The sequence below is a fragment of the Erithacus rubecula genome, assembly GCF_903797595.1.
Source record: "Erithacus rubecula genome assembly, chromosome: 2".
NCBI lineage: Eukaryota > Metazoa > Chordata > Aves > Passeriformes > Muscicapidae > Erithacus > Erithacus rubecula.
The window spans coordinates 92,805,302-92,826,756 of record NC_136685.1 but is presented as its reverse complement, the minus strand read 5'-3'; the positions used below and the strand labels follow the sequence as shown (position 1 = coordinate 92,826,756).

The following is a 21,455-nucleotide window of genomic DNA, read 5'->3' as shown; positions in this document are numbered from 1 at the left end:
CCCACAGCAGTAATATCAAGATTGTGAACAGCTACAAACGCAGCACTTGCATTTTCAGTGTCATACCAAGTTGAATTGAGAACCACCTAAAGACTAAGGAGAAGATGGTTAAAAAAAGAAAACGTAAGTCAAATTATAAAGCTACATAGTTTAGTACATTAAAACAAAAACAAGGACAATGGTATTTGTATAAGATTCCAAAAATATACAGATGGCAGGGAGGGAATAATCACTGTACACAACTCTGAGGTGGTTAAAGTGACCAGAGAGACTGAACAGTGCAAGACATGCTTTTCCAGTTACAAGCTCAAAACAGAAGTGCAAAAGAAATTAAAGCTCTGAAGTGGTTTATCTTTTCAGTGAAGTCTGAAGTGATTTACCTTTTAGGATAAGGAAAGCTTAGAATATTGTCATCACTGTTACAGAGAAATTTCTGCCCTAACCCCAACACAGACACACAAAATAGTTTAAGTTTTCCCATAATACAGCATTTCACTCAAATGATGTTCCCAGAGCGTGGTGACTCCAGGGAGAATTTGCAGGTGTTCGGTGCTGGCCTGTGACCCAAGTGATGCACAGGCAGCCTCTCCATTCTCAGCTTTGGCTAACAGTAAATCCCTCCTTCCAGGCAGGGCGAGGGGCAGCCACACAGCCCGGGCTCCAACGCTCCTGCTGCTCACCTCCCCAGATCACCTCGCTGCAAGGAAGCTGCTGGGCTGAAAGCAGAGACTCACTTATGGCTGAGGAACAAAGGAATTGCTTGACAAGACTCTGTGCTCTCTCCCAGAGTTTGGAACAGTTTCAGGCAAGTGCTTTTGGCAGGCTGACTAAGCTGTACATGCATCTATCCATGCAAATGTAGAATATGGCTCCAAAGACCTAGAACCAGGGTGTGTGCATGTGAAGACTGGATAGAAGGCCCTTCCACGGAAGTTTACAAAAATATATAGCCAATACTGTAGCTTAAGAAGTCAGTTTTACTCATTACAGAGAACCCCAAAAAGTATTAACTACTTTTCAGACATTCCAGACAAGGTCACTTGTAACAAAAAAGGTCAAGTTCTCAGAAACAAGGTTTTAAAAGCGGATCTTTCCTTCAAGTGAGCAGGACATCTGTTTTTACTCTTAACCATTTAGTCAGTTAAGACAATTTATTTAAGATTTCATGTGAACATATGCATAAACACAAATAAGTTTACTTTAAACACATCTGCACGGAAAAAAAAAAGTTAACCCTTCAAAACATAACAGAGCAGGTCTGGTTAGTATGTAGCTATTGCAAATCTTAAAGATTCTGTGCATTAGGCCCACCCATATAGAAAGCAGGGGAAAAGTCAATGAAAGAAAATTACTGTTCAAGTCTAAGTGGTGTTTTGAAGAGCCAGCAGCCTAAGTGACACCGTGAAGCTGGTCACAGTATCCAAACAAGCAGGCCTGCCTGGGCTGCTAGAGCAGTGTATCCTCCTGAAGGCGCCATTTCCTCCCCAGTTATTTTCTGCTCCGAAGGCGTTTAGATTTCCTAGGACAGTCTGTGGAATCCACGGCCTTCCTCCGTTTCCTGGGAGATTGTTCATTTGAGCCGGAAGCTGAAGAATTCCCTACTGTGCTCTCCATCACCTCGCGCAGCTTGCGCTCCAGCTCGGCCAAGCGGGCGTTCTGCTCCCCAATGATCTGGGTTTGCTCAAGCAGTTTCTGGTCTTGATCCTGGAGCTGCTTCTGCTGCTCCTGCACCTTGACGCGCAGCTCCGAGATCTCGCGCTTCAGCGCCGTCAGGCCCGTGCCGTTGGCTTTTACCTGCTGCTGCAGCTTGGTGACCTCCTGCCTGGAAGGGCTCTGCTTGGAGAACAGCTGCATTGTTGTCAGTGCTGCAGAAGGCCCTGGAACTTCAGAGAGAACTGGGATTAATGCTCTGCAACTTACGGGTAGAAACGGTGTCCCAGTGTTCATGTTTTGCTTATCCCTGCTCCCCACACATGAATCTGAACACCCATTGCAAGGTATGTGAACAGGTAAACAGATTTACAGTCACTTAAGGGTCTAACAGGAACGTGGTAATCTCAGAGCACAACCAGTTTAATTTAAAATACTTACAGCTTTTCAGCAGTCTGGAAAAAAGTTCATAATTCACTTCCTGTATATAAGCCCCCCTCCTTTTGCTGTATCAAAAACTGTGTAGAACTATTGTGTTGTCATCTAGACTTAGTGTCACAGATGTTAAGACAAAACCCCACAAAACATCTATAAATTAATTAAAATGGAATAGTTAAGGCTGGATAATTATCTTGCATTATACCAGCAAAATTCTGCTGTCTTAGTTGCAGACAGCTAAAGTTTTAAAAATTTGTAGTTTGGAACTTAATAAGGTATTTCAGTATAACTTACATTTTAGAAGAAAGGAATTTATTTTCCATGCTTCTTTAGAATCACTCCTCCTAAGCACTAAAACCATACTGGAATCTGAGCTTGGAACTGTTGATTCTAATAAAGTTCCTGCAAATCAAGGAGACTAACAGCTACTGTATAATTTCTTTCACTTTTTCTGCCATAAAAGATATCTATCACTTCTGCTGTCATTATACTCTTCTAGCAATGCTATGCAAGCAAGGTGCAACTTTAAGTGCCCTACAGAAAGAAGAGTCTGAACAGCCATCCTCCTTTTCCTCCTTTTTTCCTGTTAGGATGCCAGCACAGCTACCATTATGTGACATTAAGGGGCTGCTATTGGAGAGGTTATGCCCTTCCCTCAACAAGAGAGAAGCATTTTATGCACCACAAAGCCTTGGCCTTGAAAGGTGGATTGACATCAGCTGTGGGTTTGGGCAATGCTTCCTCAGCTGAGAGGCTCAGTATATATTAACACATATAATTAAAAGAAAAATTTAAACCCATGTATAATTTTTAAAAAGGTATATAATTAAAAAAATGAAAGTATAATTAACAGGATATAATTAAAAGGCGGCATACAGACTTAAGGCTAAAAGGATGGACAGGACATACAAGAAACAAGAGCATCTGCAGTTAGGCCTATTGTTTTTGCTTGAGATGTATTTTTTCCCCCAATTTTTATTAAGTTATTCTTCTAGAAAGTTAAATTTCACAGTTCCTAAAGGGTGACCACATCCTGTATAGGGAAAACTCAACAATTTTACCAATCTTTTGCTCTTTGCCATTAGGATAACTTCAAGCATGAGGCAACTACCTTAGAGTTTGGTTCAAAAAAAGTTCTGGAAAGTCTGACAGAGTATACAAAGGACAAGTTTAATGGCTTATTTATAGACTTGTATTTTAATTGTCTTTTCACTACTACCTGCAACTATTTTGCTTGCTAGTGCATAAAACAGAACCCCCAGTAAAGCAAAAAAAGCCCATTCTAGCCCTCTATGTACTATTACAGCTTAGGCAAATTCATCTGCAGCTTGTCCTAAAAATAAAAGGCATCAAGTTGTCATCTCATGTGCCAAATTTCAACCAAATGCAGTGATAAAGTCTCATTCATTGGTGGCACAAAAGCATTTGTTTAACCAATACACACTATGCATAATTCTAACATACATTCAAGTGACTGTTCTTTTGGTAGTACAAAGGCTCCTTAAATTTCAAAGCAAATGAATTTCAGTTAGCATTCTTAAGAAACAAGTATTATCAATATTTATGTAATAAAGCTCCCATTTAAGGGAGGGAGCTTTGAAAACATACAGTGCTGTGATTCTTTTAAGAAAAACTAAATAAAACTTAACTATATGTTGGAATTAATACCTGGGGCAGTTCCTATTAGACGTCCCGATACATCTGACCCAGGCATCTTTCTTTTCAGTATTGGAACAATCTTCTCATCAAAATATTCCATAGCCATGGAGGAAATGTCCCTTAGTTCTTGAAGAACTTCATGAGCTCTCTGAGGAGCTCTTGTAGAGTTTACATATCTTAGCACTCGATAAATTTCATCTATTACCTAAAACATTTAAGAAGAATTAGGATTTTCTGATAAAGGCAAGATTATTTCAGTTTGTTCTAGGAATTCTGGCATATAACAGTTGCACACTACTCTGTGTTTTAGTTCCAGATCAGCTTTTTGAAGTGCTGTTCATGATATAGCAGAGAAGCTATTAATTTAATCTATCACAACAGCTCTCTTCAAAGTCATGAAATAATGCTCATTGGGTGAACTTTGAAGTACAGCCATAGTTGGTTTGCAAGTTACATAATCTATACTCAGCAGAGCATGATTATTTCCTTCAGGAGAACCTGAAGCAAGAGGCCCCAAAGCAGAGCAGTCACTACCCCTGCAGTTAAGAAACAGAATTGGAATAGCAAGAATTAGCATTATGTCAGCCTGAAGAGTTGTAAATATTTACTTCAGTCCACTTCCATACATATAAAATACTGCAAATTCAGATTAAGTCCAAAATATATTCATTTTCAAAACATCAATCCACTATTGACAGAGAACAAAACTCTCTTCAAAGGTTTGGGAAACAAAGCACTTTGTTTAGGAGAGATACAGAGAGATGAAGGATGTCTTACTAATTTATGAATTAAATTCTGGGGCAGGTCAAGATAGGAGTGCTGGTCTCTTAGCCAAAGCTACACAGGTATTTTGCACAGGATTAAGAATTAAGAGTTTCCTGAAGAACACACATATAAGAACCTTGTAATACAGTTGCACCTTCTGTTCTGATAAAGGAAGCTTAGCTAAAAAGTCCCAAAAGCTAGACAGGTCCTAAGATTCTCATCAAACAACAAACAGAAAAAAAACTTCTCTAATTTTATCCACTTTATATCCTGTTAGCAACAACATCCTCAATATAAAACCTTGCAGCTGTGCTCTGCTATCACACAATGCTGAACCTCAAACCAGGATTAGCATATTTTAACACAAATTCACTCCTGGCAGTTCTGTGGTGAAATTTCTTGAGGGAAGCAAAGCAGGTGGGAAGGAAACCACAGACTGCAAGTGAACACTAAGCCTTGAATCTGATTGACCAAAATATTAATTAATGGATGAACTGGTAACTGTGCTGAGAGAGCAGCAGTGCTAGCAAACTCATACACTAAGTAAATAATGTTTAAAAAAAACCCACAAACTTTTTAGCAGTTGCATCAAAATAAAATTAAGGTTCTTACAAGTTGTTTCCCATGAGGAAAAGCAAGCTCACCTGCCCAACTCCTGCACACCCCTGGTCTAGGGTGAGTACTGCCTTTCCCTCTATTCTTCAAAACAGTAGGGCAGCATTTTTTTTTTAAGTATCCCATTTACCACATAAATATCAGGGACTTAAGTTAATCTGACTTCATTATATTATTTTTTAAAATACATAGTATGTAAAAAGTATAAAGTAAAAAAAGAATATAATTTTAAACTAATTAAGTATCAAGCCAACAGGAGTGTACAGAAATAGTTACTTTTTCAAGATAAGAATACATTCCATGCCCACAGCTTATCCTACCACTGGATGTGTGGTAGGGCTTCCCCAGAATCCAAGAGATAAGTTTTCCATTCATCTCACTGCAATTCAGTTCTCTGCCCACAAAAAAGTAACACCAACATATCCAAACCTTACATGGAAAGATCAATGAATAGAGCATTAGGATAATGTTCACTGATCTCATTTAATCCCTGAGCTGTACCAGTCTTCCTCTGAGCACAATTTTGTCAATTCCCCTGTGGACCAGTGATTTCACAGCTTATAAAACATCAGTATCTCCAACGTACATCTTGCCTGCATAATTTATATTTAATGCTGGGCTGGTATTCTAAAACACCAGAACTGTTCAGTAATGTTCCCATTTAACACAATTTACATTTAAAACTAATTCCACCCACTGTACAAAAATATACCATCCACTGTAATACTGAACAGTGTTTTGACATACTAAATACCTTAATTCAATTAACCAGAAGTACTCAAACCCTTAAGAAAGGTGCCTAAAATCTCAATTGACTGAGTGCTTAATGTTATGTGTTGTCTAAATTACTATATCTTTAGATGGCCTGATCACATGTTTTGTCTAAAAGGCTGTAGAGGATGAGTGTACTGCAAGTCAAACATCAGAATCAAGAGAGAATCTAAAGGCAAACAGAAATCAAATTTAAAATAATTAATATTTAAATACAGCCTGGTTTATTCACTTCAGACTGACTGGTAAAACAGAGTATTGGCTTGTAGGTTTTGTTTGCAAGTATATATATACACACACACACAATATCAATTTTCCCCAGCTGTGCCAGGTTAAGTTACACAATCCTATTTTTCAAACACAGATACATATTCACATAATATAGACTACATTTTACCTTTCCAGGTATGAAGCAACAGAGATTGGAATCCACATACTTCATGAAAGTCATATTTAAGAGAGAGAGTCTCGTTTCTACAGCAGCGAGGATGTCTGCATGGCGAGCTAATGAATGGTTTCTCCTTTCTGACTCCCGTCTGGAAAACAGACCACAAGGTGACACTGATTTAACAAGGAGTCAAAAAAACAAACCATAACATTTGTCAAGTTAATTTCACCCTTCAAACCCTGTAACCACCAACATTAGTCTTCATGGAAATAAATAATAGTGACCAAGACCCAGCTAGTAAATAATTACTAAGCCTTATGTGCTCCATAAGTTTTGTATGTAATTCAGGATTATTTAAGAACAAGGTTGCAGTACTAACTAGCAGCAGACACTGAGTCAGAGTGAATATTTTTATCCCTCTCACTCATATGGTCAGTACTTCAATACAATTGAAATAATAAATGTAATGTATGTGAAGTTCACATAGTGAAGAACTACTATGAACTTTAGGTTGAGATAGAAATGTTCTCTGACAAAGGATCTCTATGCTAAGCAGCATTTAGTTTTTTCACTCTGGGAAATCTGATAGGACACAGCAGCAGCTGCACTTATTCACTGGAAAGAGGAAGAAGGACATTGATTTAGTGAGAAACCAGATTCCAGTAATGCTCACACGTCAGGTCCCTCTTCCTTGTTCCCGTTTACTCCTTGCCAGTGAAAAACTTTGTTCGTTTTTTAAAGCAGTCTTTGATAAATCATCAGTGAAGGCAGTTGATCTCAAAAAGGAATGGCATTTATTCACTTCCAGGAATCCTTGTTTGATTTGCCAAAAGAGTTGAGTAATACAGAACCCAGACTTCTCTGTTTGAAATACCAGACACACTTTTCACACCACTATTCTGTAATTAAATCTTAGGTTCAAGGTGGTTTTATGAAAAAAAATTAAATACAGCTAAATGTGACTCAAACTTTCAAGATACCTTTCAAGAGGAATTAACCAGAAAGGAATTCCTTTGCAATAATCTGCTTAAATTAATCTAACACAATTAAATTTCATTCCAGCTTTAACTGGTACATACCTTGGAAGTTGAGCTTTGACTTGCTTTTGACACAAGTTGTGGTACCTTTCCACTTTCAGAAATCCCTGATTTAACATTCTCTGGCAAACCAAGTCCATTCGTTTACAAACCTGTATTTAAGTAAAAAGAAATCTTTAGGCTCAATTAAGGCCACAAGTCACTTTTATTATTATCTTATCCCTACTTGTCAGGTAGCCAAAGATTTCCTTACTGTTTTTTCCTCCGTTTCAACAAGCAAAAACTGCAGTTGAGATTAAGGCATCCCATCTCCACCAAAGACCACAATACACCAAAAAGGAGCAGCTATGTTTCACAGTTCACAAATAAATCTATTGATTTTGCCTAACAAGAGACAGTAAGCTGAATGCCACCTATTAGAAGCAAATACCATTTCCTCTGATTTTAATGGAAGTTGCAAATGCCCATGCCTGGCTTTTGGCATGGTATCCAGAGTGATTCTGGTAGATGAAATTAATATTTTGTATCTCAAAAATAAGAACCTTTAAAGACAAGAAATCATGGTGGTTTTCTTCCAGTGTTTAAGGCTTATATTTTTGAAGCCAACCACAATTAAATTTAAAAACACATGGAAAACACTGCACATGGAACAAGACTCTCCTTTTTGTATAGAAGGGTCTTTTCTCCCCTGTTTAAAGGAATCCTTTATTTCCTATGTTGGACACGAATAGTCCCAGGGTTTTTTTGCCCCACAGATTTAGGAAGAAGGGATGTGAAGAGCTGCCAAAGATAGAATAAGCTACTAAAGTCAAACCTTCACAAAGTCACCAGTTACAGGACAGAGCCAACTCATACAAAAGTTTACAGCAATTGCTATTCAGTTCTGAAAATGCAAGAGTTTAGTGATCCAACTGTTCCTTGAAATTGTTTTGGTTTTGTTGGGGTTTTTTTAGGTATCAAAGTCCACAGCTCCCACTGTGACCTCACTTGCCAATAAACAGAATTTTTTTTTAATTTTAATAAGCACTCCTTTCCTCCATACACTCCTCATTTCATAACTTTAAAGTCTATGTAAGTTTATACCTCGAGGAAGAAGATTCTCTCCTCTCCCAGAGAAACCTGCAATTACTTTGTGCAATTCCTTCTGTATAAAAAGGAAAAAGTTCTGCTTCATGCCACAGCTAGTTGGAGCTCTGTGAGAACTGACCCTTTCAGACAGATCTGTATGGACAGACCATTAGGCATTGACTGTGGATCTGCCTGTGCTCCTCAGCATTAGATCTTTCTGGTTAACAAAGAAGGATCAGACAGGCAAACTGCAGAGGGAGAGTCTCGGCACACTCTGCCCCACCTCCAGCGATCCAGTTAAACCATCTCCTTTGCATAAGGAAAAATGCTGGCCCTTCCTACAGGAAGGAGGAAATGGTTCTTTCTTCCCTGTGCTTACAGCTCCAGGCGCTCACAGATTTAAATCCTTTTTGAGTGCAAGGATTTGCAGCTTTCTGGCAGCTCCGATGGCAGCGGGTCCCTGGAGCAGGCACTGGAGCCAGCTCTGCAGGCAGCGGCACCAAAGGAAAACATCTCCAGCCCGGCGAGCTCCGCTCGGAGGCGGCAGGAGGCAGCGCTTCACCTCGCGCACAGTGACACCTGCCGGCACAGCTGCCCTCCCGGGGACACTCAATGTCCTTGTATTCGCAATTTTGGTGAGTATTCTCTTATTTTAGTCACGCGGCTGAAAGCGGCTGTGTTTCCTCAAAGGTCAAGTCCAACCAGACCCCGTGTTTAAATTTCAGGGCTAGAGGGGCATTTCAAGTCCATGTAAAAAGCAGAGAGGTTGTTTCTTCATGTGCTGACTATTGTGTGCTAACAGCTATCTATGATCCTATAAACTCATTTTCCACTTCATTTTTAAACAAACCGACTCAATCTACTAACTTCCGTTTCCTCAAGCATGTCTTATCTCTTCCAAGCTTCACTACCAGATAACCAACTCCAAAACAAATGTAAAATATCCTAGACTATTTAGATTCAATATATGTAGTTTTTCTTAGTACACTGACACCACTTTCCATAAAACGCCTTTTTTAGGGTAGAGTAAGTGGCAAAATATTTATAACTTCATCATGAAACTTTAAAATAGAAATTCCTGTAAATACAGACTGACTGAAACTAGGAATATTAAAGCCATGCTGTCCAAAGGCTATCAGTCCTTACGTGTGCTGTGCAGGAGATAAACACAAGTTTGCTGCAGAATCTAAGTAATAGTGACGTGTCAGAATCCAAGATAACCTTCTTAGAGTATTCATGGAAGGAGGTTGTGGATTGTGTGATTTTAATCATGCTTGCTATAGTAACAGCCTGAATGGAAGTGTCTTTCCAAGCTCAGACATGTGACCAAAGAAAACCCTGGAATCCAAGAATTTCATTATTATCCCACTGAGGTAAAAATTTCAAAGTCTCTGCAAGTCACTAAAAATATCCCAGTAAAAGGAGCTCTCAAAAGCTGGAAGGTGGTGAGCTTCCCTGTCAGAATGCAGAGCATTACAGCTTCAGACACTGGGATCTTTGGGGTTTTCTGTGCTTCTCTCATGGGGATCATCAGAGGAAGTAGATGAAGTAAATACTCAAAAGGGCTAAAAGCAAAATGCTGCTTTTCCTCTCATTCATTTTGTCTGAACAAAAGTTTGATTTCCCTCATTTCAGACATGACTACTCTCTGAATACCTATTGTTTAGTCTCTATTCCTTGCAACTACTTCACTGCTTAACCAGTAGGTGCTTCATTTATGCTTTCACAGGCACTAACCCCAGGAATAGCAGAAAGCATTATGCTCAGGAAAGCAAATGCTTTTTGCACAATGAGGGGCCCATGGTCTTGCCTTGCCTGATGGCAATCATCACAAGCAGGAAATGTTCTTTACCTCATCCTTTGGTCACAGAAAAAGACTTCTGGATCTTATGCCTGAGATTATGCTCCTCATTATGCTCTACCATAAACAATGTTCCTATCTCCATTTCAATGTGAAAACATTCTGGTATTCTCTATCCTCCCACCCCACCAACTCTTCAGTCTGTCGTCTTGTATACATTTTAGATCCAAACCCAGTTCAACTCGGAGATTTTTTTTTTTTAATGGAAAAATGAAAATAAATGGATAAAATAAAAACTACATTAGGATATCCATTTCTTCCATGCTGGGATCCAGAGAATGCATCAAAATTATCTGTTATTTTTTTGTCTAAACATGTATGATCAAATTTTGTTTAGGTCAATTGATGACTTGGATTTTCCTGATGGATTTTCCTGCCTTCCTCAAGATGCTTTATCCCATGGAATCCCACATTCTAAGGGGTAATGAGGCTGCTTTTGGGAATGTTTCTAATATGCATGAGACCTGAGCAATTTAATACTTGTCATTCAATTAATGTGCTCCTGTGATGTATCTTTAGCACAATACTAATTATCATACAACACACTCATTCATCTTTGATAAGCAGCTAAAGTCAGTTCTCCAGAACACAAAAATTTACTGTTTGTGCACAGCAGCTCTTAGAGGAGGAATACACAGGTCTTCCCAAAGGCTACTCACCACCTTTAAAAATCCCAAAGGAATTAAATTTCATTATGAATTTATGCCTGGCCATTGCTATTTTTAAAGGCTACCTTAATTCTCTGAGGAGAATTAAGCACCTGGAGCTATGAAGAACATGCAGTGTCTGCCTCTCAGTGAGCTGCCAAAAGAACACCTTCAGCTCTGAACAGCCACCTGAAAGACCCAGCTGATTATAAGCTGAGCTTATGGGCTCAAACCAGAAAGGCTTTGATTCTTTACATTACTGTTGGTTAACAAAAGGCTACTTTCTTCTCAGAAGAATGCTCATAATGCCTTCTGATGTGCTTAAGGGAACAGGAATTTGATGGAGATTAATTTTCTTGGCTGTCAATGACTCAAAAACTCAAAATAGGGAAAGATCAACTGAACAGTTTCCTTCATTTAACACCCAGTATTGTTCTGTGTATGTTCCAAAGTTGGTATTTGCATATTTCAGAAAGTGCTGAAAGAGGCAGTTCTCTTCTGGAAAAAGGAACTTGGAAGTGAGAGCACAAAGTGTCACATTTTACTTCCTAAGTGCCAGTGAGAGTTAAACAGCTGGTTTAGTCCTGACATCATCACCTTTCCTGCTCTCACCTTCACTGCCAACACAGCATTGCTTACAAACAGTGCTGGAGAAAGAAAAATCCTTCTGTTGACTTGTGAGAGCTCCCACAGGCACCACCATTCATGAGATGCCACGGGAAAGGTGCAGCCACAGGCTGTGCCTGGCATTGCAATTCCGAGCCTGAAACGTGGCACATCCAAACACATGTGATGTCCCTCCCTTCCCTGCAAGTACCACCTGGGATCTTGGGGATGGCCTGTCCTCGTCCAGGAGCTGGACTTTTGTGATCCTTGTGGCTCCCTTCTAACTCAGGCTATTCTGTGGTTCTCAAAGTCCCACATCCTTTTTACAGATCTCACAAAAGAAGCTGAAGTCTTCAGGAGACTGACAGTATAAATGAGAACAGATTTTTTGCTTCAAGAGCTTTTGGTTTAAAGTTACAGTCAGGATGCAACACTTCAGGTTGCTGATCCAGGACACAGGCAGTGCAATTTCCTGCAGAAATAAGCTTGCAATATTATCCAGTTTAGACTAATCGAGTTCTTAAAATAGGAACAGTACAGTGCATGCACATTTACTCAGGGTTACATAAGCTGCATTAATTCCCTCACTATTATTCCATTTACAACCTCGTAAGAGATTCAGTAAGACAGCAGCTTATCATAATATGACATGGTCTACATCAAGCTCCTTATGCAGGCAGTTAAATATTGATATACATTGATCTCCTCACTGACAGCTGTGGGGTTTTTTGGCATTATCAAGTTCAGAAGTGCAGATACTATATGTTATTAATTACAAATCCACTAAGACTGGAAGAAGCAGGCAGACTTTTTTTTTTTTTTTAAACATCTTTTTTGACCCACATTTCTAGATAGGGGAGGATTCTAGGAGCAGCAGGCTCACCACCTCCTACACTTGTAGGTTTAAGCCCTATAAGTAAAAATAAACACACATATGAGACACAATAGACTACCCACCCCAACCAGTCACTAGCAGAAATGAGCCTCCAGCAGCCGCTGCGTGAAAGGAATGAAAGAAGTAAGGGACGATAAAAAGAGCTTTAGGAATGCGTGCATGGGAGCGCACAGCGAGAGTGGAGAAGGGATAAAGCCCCATCCCGCCCCTTCCCCGGGAGCGCAGCAGCTCGGCGGGGGGCGCCAGGGCCGCCGCCCCGGTGCGGGCGGGCCGAGCCCGGTGCCGGCCGCAGCGCGGCCCCCGCCCCGCCGCCTCCCCTCCGCGGCCCCTACCAGGCGCAGCTGGCTCGTCTCATCGTAGGACAGGAAGCTGAGGATGCTCTCGATAGCCACGATGGGCAGCCCCATGAGCGTGTTGCTCTGAGGCGGCGGCTCCATGGGCGCCAGCGGCTCGGCGGCCTCCGGCAGCGGGGCCGGGGAGAGCCGCGCCGAGCCCGGGGCGCCGCCTTCGCCCTCCGACACGAGCCGCTCCTCCGGCGCCGCCATCTTGGAGCCCGTCCTTCCTCCGCGGGGGGACGGCGCCGCCTCTCCGTGACGCCTCTTCCGCAGCCGTCACCGGCCGCCCGCCCCGGCGTTCCCGCAGGGAATGGGGCGATGGAGCTGCGGCCGCTGCCGCGGCCCCTGCCCGCAGGGGAGCCGCCCGCGGGCGGGCAGCTGCGGGATGGTGCCCGACTCTTCTCGGTGCTGCCTAGAGACGGGGCGCGAAGCGAGGGCCGTATGCACTAAAACACGACAAGTTCGCCAACCTGAGGGAGAAGTTTTTAAGCTGAGGGTGGCAGAGCACTGGAACAGCTGCTCAGGGAGGTCGTGGAGTCTCCGTCTCTCTGGAGACGTTCAGACCCCGTGGAACGCTGTGTCACCTGCTCCAGGTGACGCTGCCTTGGCGGGCGGTTGGGCCCCGGTCTCCAGGGCTCCCTGGCAACCGCAACGAACCGGGATCCACGTGGGGGATTCCATAATACCCAGCCCGAACGTCCCCCGAGGCGGCTTTAGAGCATCCCCTCGTGTGCTACCTCTCTCCATGCCCTCTGAGGAAACTCTCCCAAAACTCCACGGGCTCTGCTGCGGAGTCCCGCAGAGCTCCGTGCGCCCAGCACAGTGACCTACCGGAGAACGAGCCCGGGTTACAGCGGGGCGGCTGCAGGGTGGAAAATACCCCTGGAGCTCCTAAGTGAGACACAGCTACATCTTACTACAAAATAATCCAGCCTGCTGTGTTTTGCCCACAGGTGGGCGAGCCCTTGCTGTGTTGGGTGTCCAAGCCTTTGGCATCAGAGCCAGCTGGCAAAACCCTCGGCAGCCCGAAAAACACTGCCTGGAACAACCATAACTGAGCAGGCACAACACCCAGAATAAAGCAAACTCTGCTCCTTTATTTGTGCTTTATCCTGTGTATTAAGGAGGTTTCTGGATCAAATTGCTGGGATAACAAAGGGATGGGATCAGGAATGTTTATAGAAAATTTCCTGGTGCTTCTGAGAACAGACACACCTCAGTTTCAGAAGCGTTTTGGCCTGACAGGAGTTGGCACAGCCTTTGGAAATCACGGTGCCAGTCTGCTCAGTGCCTTCAGCTAAGCTGCTGCTGCTTTGTCTCACATCAGCAGCAGCGTTGGGTGTCTGAGCCTGACTGGGGAACTGCTGCTGCTGGAGACTGACTTGCCGGAGGAAATCACTAAACAAATGGCAAGAGTGATGGTAGCAAAGTGTGTGGGAAAATACATCAAATGTTTGGGGAGAACGAGACTTCTTTCAGTATCGGTACCAAGGTAGTACAGCTTAAAGTATTAAAGGGCTAAAGAATTAGCTGCCTGCAGCACCTCTTTACATTTTTTTCAGATGTGCATCCTCTCTTTGAAGTTTATCTTAACCCATTTCTTTCACTCCCCCACTCCTCGGAAACTCACCTGCAACCTCTTCCTTAAAAAAAAAATTAAAAAGGCATCTGGAAAAGAATGAACTTGGGAGCAGGGCAAATGTCAAGGGAAGGCTTGATGTGTCTCATGCTAATGGCACTCCAAAAATGTGTGCTGAAATTAATATTTCCTTTTGGGAAACAGAGCACTGTGTGCCTTGTATGGATCTGGAAGTGTTTTGCTGCCTCCCCTCCCCTAAACTCATCAATGCTGCTATCTTCTAACAAGAGTTTTATTCTTGTGTGTGGTTTTCAGACCTGATCTCCTTCACATGCACTGTCAGTAGTTTAAAACTCACTCAGGAGAATTCTTTATGAACTTGTGACTTGGCACGTGAAGTTTGGGCTGGCAGTGTGTTGATGCTTTAAAAGAAAGTGGGGTTTTTTCATCCTACCTAAGCTTATAAAACTTCATATTGTTTCAAGAATGCTTTTTTTTTTTTTTTTTTTTTTTTTTTTTTTTTTTGGTCATATCATTTGAACGACTTCAGTTTTTTAGCTGTAACTCTATGTTTAATAAATACAAGCTGTATGTTTATCATATCACCAAACAGAATAAATACAATTAACAATATATATATATATTATGCTTACTATATATGTAGTTTAACAGTTAAATCTATTTTAGCTAGTGGAGTAGTTCTGCTGCCTTCCAGATTCTGACTCATGTCCTTCCCCAGTGTATCTGGTGTCATTTTTCTGAGCATGCATCACTTTGCATTAATTTGGAAAAACACAGTTCTCATGCACTTTCATAAAACCCCCATTAGAGACTCTTCAGTGGATGAACTTTTCAGTTATTTTGGGGTATTGTGGAGCCAGAAAACTTGATAATACTTGCTGAAAGGGATGAAATAAAGTTATGTAGAATCTATTTGCATGTGACATCTTGAAATAGCCTTAAATCTTGAAATAGCCATATTTTGATTTTACCATAAGTATAGTTGGACTGATTTTTCTGATTTTTTTTTTAACTTCTCAATGACTCACAAGAAGGTGTTAGGGGAAATGAATTTTTTTACTCCTTTCATGCAAAAATCCACATAATATTTTTATTTATGTTAGGGGAGTGAAATTTTGATGTCTCCATACCCCTGGACTACATTTGTGCTCCCAACTGATTGGAGTGTGGTGTGTTCAGCCTGTGAAATTTTACTGAAATTGTGTGGAATATTTAGGTTGGGCTTTCTATGGGAGCAAGCAGCACCAAGAACTGTGATGAATAGTAAGGAGCCTGGCTCAAATACAAGTGAAGTTGTATCTATGAAATCTGAGAAAGGAGAAGAAATTGAAGAAAGGGTAGAAAGAGAGAGAGTGAGAAGCAGGAGCTAACAAGCAGACATCTGGGAAGATGGGAGTGGGGGAAAACTTAGCAGCAGGGGTAATTTAGCACTCTCTAAAGAGGTGAAGGAAAGTGTATAAGTAGGTCAGGAACTGTCACACTGATGTGGAATATTGGAGCAAAGAAGAGTAATGTGCTCAGAAATGAGGGTAAGAGCAGAAGTTGGGTGGGAGGAGAGCAGATTTGTTTTATTAAATTAGTGCAATCAATAGAAAAACAGAAAAGGCTTTCCCACATGATATGTTTTCTTCTTGGGGGCAGCAGCAGTTGCTCACTTCATGGATATTAGAGGTTTTTTAAAAGAGATGCTAAATTTGGAAGAAGTCTGGTCTATTCACACAGCTGTATTTTCATTCAGGCTGCTGGACACTAAGGCAGAGTAAAGTCCTTGCTTAAAGGTCTTTTTGTGAAAGGCATTAAAAATGGAAAAGAGTAATATTTAAATTTCCTTTGAGACTGCTGTTAATAAACACAGACAGCAGTGTAAATTTGAACACATTAATCTTTTGCAGCTGAAACTTTTAATCCTTTAGTAGGTAAATGGAGTCAGCTTCAGATATGAATGTAATCCCAGTTTAATTAAATCAATATAAATATTTAACTGGATCCTTTGCAGTTTAATCAGTTTTGGACCCAGTAGTGCTACATGTTGCATAAAAAACTAGTCAAGAAACTGACTCTAAAATCTACATCCAGCCCTTAATTTACTTGTAATACTGTGTATTAAGTATCTGATAGTAATGTGAGAGGTAGATGAATGTGATGCTCCGTGGGAGATGATAGATAGAAACAAAAGAAAAACAAGTAAAAGACAGGAGGATAGAAAATGCAGCTTTTGTAGATTTTTCTGATTTGAAAGTCTGGGGACCAGACTAATCATGAGTGGTTTATGTAGGTCAGGCGTGTTGCACAAGCTTTCATCAAATTTTTCTGTTTCAAATTTCAAGAAAATACTTTAAGTGTCTTCAAATCCACAGGAAAATTGGCATTGGTAGACACATACTATATTAATTCTATACAAGTAATAATTAATTACAAATCAGGTAAACCGATGTACTTGGGGGATAAAAAAGATAAGGCAAACACCCTTTCTGTTTCCTTGTAGTCAAAATTCCTCCCCCAAGGAGGGCTGCAGAATCAGCTCCTGATAGCATGTTGCCTTGGCTGGGTTACACTCCTCACACAGCTGCACTCAGAAGTAACCTTGATGAACAAGCTTCAATAAAAAATAAGAGACTCATTAGAATACATGACTTCTGCTAATTCTCTGTGTTATTCTCTTATAGGGTGTTTGCCATCCCTAGGGCACAGAATTAGTTTCCACCATGAGGAAGAGCTCATTTTTGATGTAAGTTCCAAGGAATTCCTTTTATTTCAGTATACTACTACATATTTACACTATGATAAAGATAATTCAGTGAAGACATAATAATGTCTCTATGTCTCATCAGTTCAGCTTGGTGAAATACCATAGATACAACAAACTGCACCAGTACTTTTGATGTTCCCATGTCTGCCAGGATTATCTCAAGCAGAGTCTGATATGCTGAGGTACAGGACTATAGCTCTGGGTGAGAAGGTGCAAAGAAAACAGATAAATTAATCATGAGAAGAGGTTCACAAAGACATGGTTTGCTCAGTCCTGCAGTCACTTTACAAAAAATAAATTGTTGGGGCCCTGATCTTGAAATAATTTTGTATTTTCTGAAGTCCTTCTGGTTTCATTTCCTCTTGACTCCAGAGGGACTGCTAACATGAGCTAAGTCTGGTTTCTTGGCAGCTGAGCAATAGGGATGAGGCAACAGTAAAATGGCAGTGTTCATTTAACTCTCCACATCCCCCAAACATCCAGCTGGGATGAAGGTCCAGAGTCACTGTGTGGCTAATCAGTGTCTTAAAGTTTCTAGTAAGGAATGGGGTTTTTATCACAGAATTTCTGTTTCCAGCAGCTGAATATATTTGTGCTAATGAGCACAGGTTTCAGTTCCTTCCCTGTTTTTCCTCACTGGCCAGCTCCTTATCTCCCTGGCCAGCCCTCTTGTGGGGCTGGATGAGTGGCTGCAGGCAGATACAGCTTTCCCAAAATGCTGTAATTGCCCTAAACAGACGTTTTGTTACAGAGGCTCTTCTGTCAGGATCTGTGCTCAGATAAATTGTCAGGGATCCAGAGTGAGTGTAGTGAATATAATTTAGTTATTGAGAAGAGTGGCAGCTGTGTGTGATGCATACAAAGCACTAATTTGTGCCAGCCTCCATTTTGTTGAAAGATGGTGGGGTCTAATGAAAAAGGAAGTTTCTTTCTCCTCTTTTTAAGACACAGTGCAGACTTGCTTTAACTGGCTGGTTGTTAAATTACCTGTGAGGGGAAAAAAACCCACACTGAATTTAAATTACATAGAAAATAATTTTGAGTGAGAAAATTAGAATTTTCTTCCAGCAAATAACTTGAGAAGTTGGAGGAGCTTTAGTTTACTGAAGTTAAATCATTCCTTGTTGGCCTGGTATAAATTGAAGACTTCTATTTAAAGTGAGTGATGCTTGTGATAGTAATGACACTTTCTAGTTTTAGGGAATCATCCTTTGAAACTGTATTTAGATGATCAGCTTAAGCCTGAATAGGTTGCAGCAAAATTGATGCAAATTTCTGAAGTATTTTCTGAGTGCTGCTGGCTCTGTAAAATTATTAGTTTAGTGAGTAACATGGCTGAGTGTGTACTTTGTCCAGTGGGTGCATGTGGGACTGTCACAACTTAGATAATGGGTTAGTTTACAGAGAGGATGCAAGTTAAGCAAGAAATAGCTTTTAACTAACTTTAAAGTTACAGATTCTGAACTTTGGTTGTCTTGTGCAAGCCCTGTGTCTTTGGTTGCTTATGTGCATGACTAGTTGCTACATACAGTGACCAATGAAATTTATATTTACTTTTTGTAGTTGTAAGTGCTATCATAAAGCCAGGCACCAGCTTTCATGCCCCTGAGTGAGGAACTGAGCTGTTCCTTGTGTTGGGAAACTCTTTGTTTCAACTGTGGCGTAGAAATGTGACAGAATATGGTTATTTGTTTAGATTTTAAATGTATTTGATGTGTGTGTGAATAAGGAAGTATATGCCACAACCAAAATGGACAAAGCTCACACCATCCAAGAAGGGGCCTGAAGATGTTCTGCATTAAGCATGCACAGGTGTGATAAACCCCCTAAAGAGGCTCATTTCAGCTGCCAGACACAAGTTTGGCTAAGTGGCTTGTCTCCAGGAGGAAAGTATGTCTTCTGTGTCCCTCCTCAATGTCCAAGAAAACTTTACACTTAGAGAATTGGCTGACAGAAGTCGTGGCACTGTGTCTTAATTTGAAATTCATACCAGTTAAATACTTCTTGATGTATTGTTTTGAATGTGGCATCAACCAAAGGCTTTTGCTTTGGCCACTGGAATAACATGGGATGTCCCAGTTGGTGTTGTTAGCAAATTTCTTAAAAGAGTTAATTAATCTTACCTGCAGACTTTGGAATTTGGACAACCACTGGAACAGGCTGCCCAGGAAAGTGATGAAATCACTACCCCAGAAATGTTAAAAAATGTATAGTTATGGCCCTATGTGAAGGACCTGGCAGTGTTGGGTTAAAGTTTGCACTTTATGACTTTAGAGGTCTTATCCAACTTTAATGACTCTATGGTTCTATGAACTAGGGAACTTTATTTTCCAGCTGGAAGATAGACTCTGTCATTGCTGCATGCTTTCCCCCAAACTTTCTGCTGTAAGGCCTGTTATCTGATGTTTTGAAAACAAATCAAATTGTAGGAATGCAGCATTAAATAGTGGAAATTATTCTTACAACAACAAGAGGGCAGCTGGTGGATTAGCAGAATTGTATGTAGGTGCTGAAAGTGTTAAACCATGGGTTTTCTCTTCTTTAGCTGCATTTTCTCTTTGTGAGGAAGTTTGACAACACGGACTAATCGAGGTCTTTGTGTTGAATCACTGCCTGGAAAAGCCTTATCTTGAGCTGAAGAGTAGCTGTATAAATTAGGTGCCAGAATTTCAACATTGCTGGGAAGAATCCAGACTTGTGAAGCTGCTGTGCCACAGCCCGATGAGCCTAGATGAGCAATTCTCTTGGTATGTTCTTTTTTCTTTTTTTCTTTTCCCCACAGCAATCTCAATTCCAAACTTTTCCCTTCCTTCTGGGCTCTTAAATCATATCCTTCCGGAATTAGAGATCACAAGTGTGACTTGGTGGAGTTTTAACAGTAGGTGGCAGTGGACAGCAGATCTAACCCAGCTGCCCTCCTGCACCTCTTCGATTGCTGCTGCTCTCTTGATTTATGACTAACTCTGAAATTATTCTCTTAGAAGCAGTCTAAGAGTCATATCCAGCTTTTTGCTGAAGAATCGAAGCGTTTAGTAAAAATTACTTATAGGTACAGCTTTTTTTTTTTTTTTTTCACTTATAATTCTTATGAGTTCTTGCAAAAGGAATGTTACCTGATAATCCTCCAAATTTTTGTTAGGAGAAAAGGAGACTTGGCTGGCCTGGAAGTAGTTTTAGGCAGTCTGTTAGAGCAGAGTGTGTGAAGTTACTATTAAAATTGCTTAGATACAGCACTGAAGGAATTAAGTGGAGTTTTTGAGCACTAAGTAGTGTACTGAGAGCATGAAATAAAGCAGTGTTTTCCAGCCCTGTCCTACAGATCCCATTGTATGGAAAGACTAATGACAAGAAAATATGTTGCTGTTTATTTCTACTGATTAGCATTACCAATACCATCTGTAATGTCTCTGCTACTGCAGGTTTCTGTGATTCAGATGAAGTACATTTCCTGTGGAAAGGATGATTCTGCTACATTTCTGTTTAGTGGTTTGGTGGACTTTTTTTCCCCTTTTATTGGATACTTTTCAAGCTATTCCAGGAGTATGAACTTCCCTTGAACCCTTGCTGTGATCACTTCTAGGGAGCAGCATGTGGCCTTAGTCAAGTGCAGCATGCTCTGCTTAGGCCACCAAAAATAGTGGGAGCCAGGGAAGAGGTGCAGAGCTTCAGCTGTCCATGCCATTGACTCCAGGTCCTGTGGATCTCCTGTTCCTTTTTCTGGTAGCTCTGTGCATGCAGGGCTGGGAGCTGCTGCCCCTTGCCAATGCTCCTGTGCATGACTCTGTTATCTCCAGCTGTCCACACTCTGGAGGTTGAGCCTGAGGTCAGAAACCTCCCATATTTCTGCCCTCTCTGGGGGAGCCATCAGCTCTCTGCTCATAAACCAAAAAGGCTTTCCTGTAATTAATAACCCCTTGTGAGAAAGTCATGCCATGTTTATCTGGTGAAATCATGTCTGAGTGGCTGTGAGAAGCAGGAATGTGAGGTGGTGTAGGGAGGGTGAGCAGTGCTGCTGAGATAGGCACCAGTACAAGTGGTTTTGGCCCTGCTCTACCTGCAAACCTGGCCAGCACTGTTCCCTCTGCTGGAGAGGAGCTGGGATCTGAAGTGTGAGACCAGATGGCACTGGGGGCCTTCAATGCAGTGTATGAGTCACAGAGCCTGCACAGAACTGGAAATAAATAGGTGCACCCCTTGGAGCTTCATTTCCTTAGCAGGGATGGGGTTGGAGTTCTGTGTGGAAGATGTCAAAGTTAGAACTTGAGCCAAAAGAGACTTCTGTGGATTGGCCTGAAAGAGGCTTATGCTAGCAAAATGTGGCTACCTTGCACATACACTCATCTGAAACACCTTTTCTACTTGATTTTTACC

General features: G+C 41.2%; 1 protein-coding gene across 2 annotated transcripts; it reads right to left on the bottom strand.

Annotated features, from left to right (window-relative positions):
- Positions 1–957: 957 nt before the first annotated feature.
- Positions 958–13,074, bottom strand: FBXO28 (F-box protein 28). 2 transcript variants are annotated; one of them, XM_079297781.1, is made up of 6 exons: positions 12,733–13,074; positions 7,366–7,475; positions 6,296–6,434; positions 3,757–3,952; positions 2,383–2,490; positions 958–1,883 (listed from the first exon to the last, which is right to left on the bottom strand). In XM_079297781.1, exons 1-6 carry the CDS (start codon positions 12,943–12,945, stop codon positions 1,489–1,491), a joined length of 1,161 nt encoding a protein of 386 aa, XP_079153907.1. In that variant the 5' UTR covers positions 12,946–13,074; the 3' UTR covers positions 958–1,488. The 2 variants fall into 2 exon arrangements, with proteins under 2 accessions (XP_079153907.1, XP_079153908.1); XM_079297782.1 differs by lacking the exon at positions 2,383–2,490.
- Between the last annotated feature and the right edge of the window lie 8,381 nt (positions 13,075–21,455).

Bases quoted from the DNA above. Each gene is read 5' to 3' on its own strand.
- FBXO28 (XM_079297781.1), bottom strand. From the start codon at position 12,945: ATGGCGGCGCCGGAGGAGCGGCTCGTGTCGGAGGGCGAAGGCGGCGCC. The intron at 6,435-7,365 runs GTATGTACCAGT...TCTGTTTTCCAG, and splicing joins GTCAAAGCTCAACTTCCAAG to ACGGGAGTCAGAAAGGAGAA. The intron at 3,953-6,295 runs GTAAAATGTAGT...TAAATGTTTTAG, and splicing joins GTTGCTTCATACCTGGAAAG to GTAATAGATGAAATTTATCG.